The 8,465-nt window shown below is 40.5% G+C and overlaps 1 protein-coding gene across 1 annotated transcript; it reads right to left on the reverse strand.

Moving 5' to 3' along the window:
* Positions 1 to 4,337: 4,337 nt before the first annotated feature.
* CD1A6 (CD1a6 molecule) lies at positions 4,338 to 7,978 on the reverse strand. Its single transcript, XM_070266985.1, has 6 exons — positions 7,635 to 7,978; positions 6,991 to 7,257; positions 6,002 to 6,280; positions 5,503 to 5,781; positions 5,074 to 5,164; positions 4,338 to 4,902 (listed from the first exon to the last, which is right to left on the reverse strand). The coding sequence occupies exons 1-6, from the start codon at positions 7,693 to 7,695 to the stop codon at positions 4,860 to 4,862; spliced, it is 1,020 nt and encodes a 339-aa protein (XP_070123086.1). The 5' UTR covers positions 7,696 to 7,978; the 3' UTR covers positions 4,338 to 4,859.
* Positions 7,979 to 8,465: the final 487 nt, after the last annotated feature.

Genomic DNA, 8,465 nt, shown 5'->3' on the forward strand with positions numbered 1-8,465 from the left:
CTTCCCTCTACACGTCACTTTAGAATCATTTATGAACCAGAAGAAGAGAAGACGAGCTCACCTATGTAAAAACTAATGCATAGTAAGAAGATTGTAAAAACTAATCCTTAGTGACCATTGTTTAAAAAAATCAGGATAATTAAAATTAAACAAAAGCAGAAAGTACAAATGTCAGTGCAGATACACACTTTGTTCACAGTCCATGTCTGCTTGCCATTTTAAATACTGAGGTACTGAATTTGCAATTCACCACAGAAAATTGAACAAGGTGTAAATAAATCATTTCTGAAACTTACAGACCACATCAATCATCAAATTCCCCGATGAATGTTTCTAGCCCCAAAACTAACATCATACAGAAAATGAATTTCAAAGCCAAAATAGCTAATATTAATATTCTTGTTATGTGCTATAAATTGTTTTTCCCTTTATTCTTGCTACAATTCCTCCTAAACTCTTACGCCTGCCTGTGATGAACATAGGTTTGTGTGTAGGTGTAGCCAGATCTCTTTTAAGAAGAAATTTCCCTTTCCTTGGTTTTTGCTGGAATTGTGCATCCCTGCACTCATAAGTTCTCTTTTAATCCTTCTTGCTAGAACTGAGAAATTTCCTGTACTCCCAGCTTGATGTAGACTTCATCGGTTAAACGTCTTCTCGTATGCAAATAAGAAAAGGATCTTTTCAAAGATCATCACAACTACTTAAAATAATAATAAAAGAATTCAGAATTAAATTATTATAAATAGTAAATATAAATATTTATAAATGTGGTGATGAATGATGTGTTAAATTCTTTCTCATTTACAAAGCTAACTATAGTCATCTGATCATATGTCTGGATTTCCTTTAAAAAAAATCTCTTAGATGCCATTAAAAAGTTTAGAACAAAATTAAAATCTAATTAATAAATTAGAAAAACATCAACTACATAGCTACATCCTTTTATCATTCAACATAATTTCATATTTTAAAAATTATCATCTTTCAACTTGATCAGGTTTCTTTTATATCAAATAATCAGGAGATAGGACGCAGGTGGGTGGGCACAATACCCAGCGCCTTACATGTTCTCACAAGTGGAGTGGCTTTGTCATCAATCCACTTACCACTTCCCCAGTCTGCCTACTAATTCTGACAATAGAGGCAACGCCTTCCAACTGTGAAATCCCACGAAGCTTATGTTTCAACTTCTGTTTTCTTCCCAGTCCAATTATAAATCTGCCTCACATTTTATACTAGGGTCTCAAGCCTTTCTTAAGGAGATTCTCAGTAGGAGAAACTTCTGTTCCCTAAACAGGACCTGACTATGGCTGAGGCAGAGTGTTTGTTTAGGAAACTAATAAGAATGCATATTAAGACAGAGGAAAGCTCTGTATTTATCCTGTGATGAGATTGTTAAACCTACTATTAGGAAAAGGAAGAAAAAAATTTACAGGTTTTATAGAGAATAAGAAAGGAAACAGAAAAGCTGGGAAAGAAAGTCTGCAAAGATGGCTGAAGTTTGACTCCAGGTGATTAAATACAGACATCAAAAAAAGGAATGAGCTTGGGGCCTGCCTCACGGCATAACAGTTAAGTTTGCACGCTCTGCTTGAGCCCCGGGGTTTCGCTGGTTCAGATCTCAGGTGCAGACTTACACACTGCTTTATCAAGCCATGCTGTGGCAGGCATCTCACATGTAAAATAGAGGAAGATGGTCACAGATATTAGGTCAGGACCACTCTTCCTCAGCAAAAAGAAGAGGATTGGAGGGAGATGTAATTTCACTGCTCATCTTCCTCACAATAAAAAAGAAACCAGCTTGGAGGAAGAGATTATTCATTATATTCTAAATACCTGGGGACAAAGCTGCTTCTCATCCACTGTGCAGCCAATCTCAGTGAATGTGTTTACCATACAAATAAGAAACACTGAATATGTGATCAATGAATGAATGAATGAATGAACAAACTTATATATCCAGCGGAAATTCACAAAAAATGTCTTGCATTTGGATTATTTAACTGTCACTGCCATGGCATTTCATGGTTTATACTCAGCAACATAACATGCAGGACAAGAGAAAGCATCTCTCTCCTATGATCAAACACAAGAATCAGGCTTCATATCAACTGTGCCACCTTAGAGGGGATGCCTAACCCAGAGCCATCACTCTGAGCAAGGATAAGTGGGATCTATATGATGATTTGGCTTCAATTACAGGTTACCTGTCCATCCTTTAGCCTATCACATCTTCAAGGATGCTTTCTCATGATTGCCTTAGGCTATCAGAGTCCAGGACTACAGATGAGGATAGAGTCAAGCTACCAAAATCACATGGCTGCTACTCAAGGGTGACAAAGTAGATTGGAGTCTAAAGAAACAATCAACCAGTCTAATCCAGATAGGAAGTTTGCAGCAGTCCCACTGTTTGCTCTCCCTCATCTCATAGTTTTCACCTTTCTCCCCATCTCCATTATCTTTTTTTTCATTTTACAAAAATTTCCACATGTGCAGCTGCTGCTACCTGCCCTTGGTCCCTTGGGATGTTCTCCTTGCCCTGGGCCCTCTTTCTCAGCTCCCTAAACAATTTAGAGTTAAGTGTCTTTCCTCAAGTGTCTTTCCTCTAAGTGTCTTTCCAAATAAGTTGCTATACTAAGAAACAAAGAAAGAACCAACAATGAAAACAGTACGCTGTAGAGCCAAATTAGGAAAGCCAAATTTTTAAGCTCAGAAGATGGTGATATCTTTCTCTCACTGACTACTTTATGCTCCATAAGTCCGTGCTGCATAGTAAGTGCTTAAGAAGTATTTGTTGAATTAATTAAAGAATCCTAGAGTAATTGCGGTCTAGCCATGGATATCTCAACTCAAATTGCACTTAGGGATCATTAGTCCTAAAGAGCCGACTTTCATTATTCAAGAATTCTGTATTTGCTAATTAGCCTAACTGTTCATTCATAGACATGTGCAGAGTGGTGCAAAGTTTGTTACCGACCTCACACATTTCCAACTGGGGTTGAATAAGGTGGGACTCTGCCTTCTTGTTTCAGTTCTCACACTGTAAACAAGCGTCTTTTTCATGGTCTATTTAATGCCATATTTTCAGCATTTTTGTGCTCTTGGCTTGTGGTATCGCTACTTAAAATGGCTTTGAAGCATACTGCTGAAGTTCTGTTTAGTGTTCCTAGACACAAGAAAGCTGTGAGATGCCTTACAGAGAAGAGGCACGTGCAGATCAACTTTGTTTACGCATGAGATACAGGGTTGTGGGTCATGACTTCAGTGTTAATGAATCAACAGTGCAGTAATTCTAGAATAAGGGAAAGGAAATTTGCTGATCTCTATGTGGAGCCACTCCAGAGAACACTAAAGTAATATCTATAATGCTATGATAAAGCTATATAAAAATGGAAAAGGAGCTATATTTATGGATTGATGAGATGGTGACAGCTTTGCTTGTTTGCGTGTTTATTTTTAAAATGCAGTGGACAGCAAAACTGTGTGGAAGAAACCCAAGAAATTTACCATCATGTTACCAAGGATGGGGAAATGTCAAACATTTATCGGTTGGTGTTTTATTATAAAAGAATACTGCATATAATACATTAATTATCTGGAAATTTGTGTATATTAAATAAAGTGGTTTTAAACAGAAATGTACATTTTAAAAAAGCTATATATTCATCAGTTGACACAAATGTGATCAAAGGCTCACAGGAACCTAACCTTGTATTTCTCCTGGGAGCAATGGCTCAATATTCACTAACTCAATGTTCTCAGTGACTTTTACACAACAGCCATGAATAGCAACAATGTACTGTATGTTCTGTCCTTGCCTTTATCTCACTTCAGTCCTGAGGATCAACACTCTCGTTCTCTTTTCTTGGCCATCTTCCTTTCTCCTCAGTGACACACTTGCACTACTACTTCTCAGGTATCACCTATATGGGTGGTTTCCAAATTTTAATGCACCTATGAATCCTCTCCTGATTTTGATAAATGCAAATTATGATGCAGTAAGTCTGAGATTCAAGATTCTGTATTTCTAACACTCTCCAAGGTGATACCTCTGCTGCGTGTCCTTGAATCACAGTGAATAGCAAGGACCTACATCCTGCCTTCCTCATTTTGTTTAGAATACTTGGAGCAATAGTTTCACTACAATAGGTCTCGTAATTCAATAATAAGAATAGTCAGAGGCAACATTGTGCTTCTCCTCAGGGGCTCAGAGAAGTCACTAAGGAACTAGGAAAGTATGAGTCTCTTGGCCAAGTGAGAAGACTTTTAACAAGAAAAGCATCAAATGTCTCAACTACTACATGTCCAGAAGGAAACGAACAGGAAAAGAGTAGAAATTTAACATAAATTCAACACAAGTTTTTATTAAGAACATATTACATGCAAAGACACCTTGCCAAGGATACAAATATTCAAAAGATGAGGACTTTGCTATTGAGAAGCTTAAAAATTATAAGGGGAAAAGGGATCTAAATAGCTGCATCAAAGGGCAGGAAGTGAGGGATAGATTTGGCAAAGTACAGTTCAAGTGCACTGGGAGTTCAGACAAGGCAAAGACAGCTTCAACGTGTGAATCAGGGAAGGCCATTTAGAAAAGGTGACAACTGAAATGGGCCCAATGACCCACTAATATTTAAATATGTGGAGTTTGCTAAGACATCATCCAGTCAGAGTTATAATTGGAGTTTTAAATTCACAGAACCAGAGTCAGAACAAAAAATCTTACAAAACTACATTTAGCTTATATTAACAACTGACTATTAAGCAGAAATAAACAACAACGAAAAAGGTCATATAAGAAGAGTTGAAGGAACAGCATCATGGTATTGGGTCTAGATACATCCTGGGCTTCTGGCATCTCATTCCAAAGAGATAAGATTGCTTGGAGGTTCACAACGTGTCCTGAAAAGAACAGATATGGAAGTCACTCTGCATGAGGCAGAGGTGAGAAGTGAGGAGTAAGAAGGAAGGGGACTGGGAGGAGGAGAACTGAGGAAAGAGAAAATAAAAAAGATGGCAAGAGAAATGGGGAGTGGGGGAAAAGAGCAGGAAAAATGGATATAAAGAACTCACCAGCGCTTCCTAAGCCAAAACGCAAGCACTGTCAGAAGCACCAGGGGCACTATCACTGCCAAGAAGATCCAGCCCATGGAGCTGCGATGTTCTGTGGATTTGGGTGCACACAAAGGGGTCATTTCAAATCCACCCCATTTTACTGCATTTCCCTGGTCTTCCTTTGTTCATTTGAATGGCTGCTCCACCAATCTCCTTTTTTCCTATTTCTTCTCTCATCCCTCTTCAAGATGAATCCATCATCTAACCCTCAGTGTCCTCCTACATCCGCAGGGTCCCTCCTTTTCAACTCTCCTATTACTTGAATTACTTATTTTTATTCCTTTTGGGTCTGAAGCCCCTAGAATCCCAAATTTTTCATCTGACTGTCCTGCTTTGCTTGAGGACCACCTACTCCCATCCCCAGCTTGGGTCACAGTTCTTTCTTACCCCAATAAAGGATGATGTCCTGGTCTTCTAGACTGCTGTGTCTCACCCGGCAAGAGAGGCCATCTGCCTCAATGGCTTCCACATCCAAGGACTTCCTAAGATACCATGTCCCATCAGCATTGGGCAAGATGTCACTTTGCTGAGTGCCCTGTTGCTCTTGCTCACCCCGCATCCACATCACCCAAATAGGCTTTGGGTAGAAGCCAGAGACTTGACAAACCAGCATCAGACGGCCTGGAGCAGGACTAGGGCCAGTGGACAGCCAGGCTTCTGGCCTTGCTGCAGAGGACAGGAAAGATATTCAGAAAAGGTCTGTAATACAGACTTAGAGGTTCAGATCTTCACACCAGTTTAGAGAGACACATCTTTCCCGCACCTAAGAATCTGTTACCCATTACTCCCTCTCCCTCGTGGCTCATTCTTAGGAAGATGGGAAGGAGATAATGAGAAGGTTTGATTTCAGAATGGAAAAGTCTTGTAAAAAGGGTGGAAAACTGACCTTGTCGCTGGAGATCTGCCTTCCCTGCATCAAGAAGACCCAAGAGGAAACGTGGGCAGGTGTCAGTGAGGAGCCTGTGTGTTATTCCCAGGATGATTTTATTCAAATTGAATAGTCTGGAGACTTGCTGAGCCCTACGTCCACCCTTTGGAGATGGTAACCATGAATTATTCTGGAAGCTTGCTAAATCTAATCCTTGATAAGCAATCCGCATGAACCCTACTGAGGCTTCACCGATGTGAAGCTCACAGCCTTTTGTTACCTGTACATGAAAGGGATCTGGGGAAGAGAGGTTGTGAATTAGATGAAAGAGGAAGTAAAAAGGATAAAATGAAATGAATGGAAGCAAAAGACAGTAGAAACAGAAGGGAGAAGTTTAGGAGATTTAAGGGAATGGGGCAAAGTTTGTTTTAATCAGAAATTTAGTAAAAGAGGAATTGGTGGTAGCTGGAGATGGCGGAAGAGATGAATGACAAGAGGAATGGGGCAAACTGTTCAAAGAAGGCCACATGAATGGTCTGGGAAAAGAAGAAGGTAGGACTCAGTGTGGGAGAGGTGACATCATAATAATCTAGTGTGAATGGAATGCAACAGGTTACAATGAATATATTGACACAGACTCCTGAAGAGATAGAATGGGGGAGAAAAATCACACTTTAAGAAGTCAATCAAAGAGTGGGGAAGCTGAGGGTATCTGGTTGGATGCCAGGGAAAGGGGTGGTCACAGAAACCACTAGTGGAAGAGAATAAGGCACAAGCTTACAGTCAATGAGAGAGGAGTTTGCAAGTAACAGAAGACTTGAAACTTTCAAGAATTGGGATCCAGATTATACTCCCTGCTGAAAAGTGTGTAATTTCAGTTTTATGATGAAGGGAAGTAAGGTTCAGAAGTTAGTGGAGGCTGTTTCTTAAAGGAATAAGAAACTCATTGAGACATATACACACCTCCCAACCATATCCCCACTCCCCATGGAGGGAATTATACTCACATTCAAGCTGCCATTGACTTGCATGGTTGTGAAATACCTGATTAAGTCCTATGGAGGTCATACGGGATAACTTTTCCATTTCAGTCATCTCCTTATTGCTGAAGTTGCCCTTCGACCAGGGCCTCAGATAAATTAAAGTGCCAGTGTGGCTCTCCCACCCATGAGTCTGCAACTCACCCAACCAAGCTGAGCCCAGAGCTTGTACCCAGGAACGGTTGTAAAAGGATGAGATGTAGATAACTCGGAAGGAGGTTGGCTCCTGGAAGTCTGTGTCAAAAGAACAGATAAAATGAGGAGAAAAAAGGCATTGGGAAGGAGAGAGAATGGAGAAAGAAAGATGCCAGAGAGGGGAAAGTCAGAATATGCAGGAAAGGAGAGCCATAGTTATCTCAGGAGACATTTACCTGCCCCACGGCCCCATGCTTTGTATTCAACTTTCAGAAGAGCACAGAGACCTGGTCAGGGACACTCAGAATGAAACAAGGCTGACATTTTCACTCTCCAGGTATATGCTGGGGAAAATCCACCACATGTAGACACACAAACACACATAAAAACACACACACTTTCACACACACACAGACACACACACACATAGACACACTGCCTCTTGCATCCAACTAGGCAGCAGCCAGAATTCTTACCATCTTTACTGTCACCACCTGGGAGGAGAACCACTAGCAATGCAAGCTGCAGGAACAGCATTTCATTTGCTGATGTTCTTTCTTTCTCTCAGAAAAGCTGGTCTTTGATTTCTTCTCTAAACAAACGTTCTCCACAATACCTCTATTCTGACTTCCTTCTCCTACGAGCAGAAAAACCTTTCCATTAATCGTTGTCCACCAAAAAGATCTATTCCTTCCTTAAAACCTAAACTACCTTTTCAGACTCTCATTTCCTCTTTAGCTTTGTGACCTGCCTACTCAGAACCTCACTTCCCCTCCAGTTCTGTGGACTGCCTACTCAGACTCATTGCCCCTGCAGTTCTGACTCTCCTCTCTGGCTTCCAGTTTCTCTCCTTGTCACCAGCTTCCATCCTGCTCACCTCCCCCTGATTTGAGTGCTATGGACCAAGCCTTGTGCGGCATTGCACAGTCATTTTAACTCTATGGGCTTTTTTCTTTCTCATTCATACAATAAAAGCATGAAACTAAATGGCTTCCAGCACCCTACCTTATCTTCTCAAGCTCCTGCTCTTTACTATCACTCTGTCCTCTCTTGCCCTTTTGAATATTCCCCAGATATTCTCTTCCCCTGCCTCGACCCCACCACACCTCATTCACATCTCTGACTTCTCATTCATTGCTTTATTTGCTTTATCAAAATCCCTATGATTGCCCTGTGTAACAATATAAATTACCACCAACCCTCCACTCCCCTATTCTTAGGGAAGAAAAAATAGTTATCAAGAGACCATAAGAACAGTGAAACACATAAAGTAAAAACCCCTCTGTTTGACTCCCATTGATATATAT

The sequence above is a fragment of the Equus caballus genome, chromosome 5 (assembly GCF_041296265.1).
Source record: "Equus caballus isolate H_3958 breed thoroughbred chromosome 5, TB-T2T, whole genome shotgun sequence".
NCBI classification, from domain to species: domain Eukaryota; kingdom Metazoa; phylum Chordata; class Mammalia; order Perissodactyla; family Equidae; genus Equus; species Equus caballus.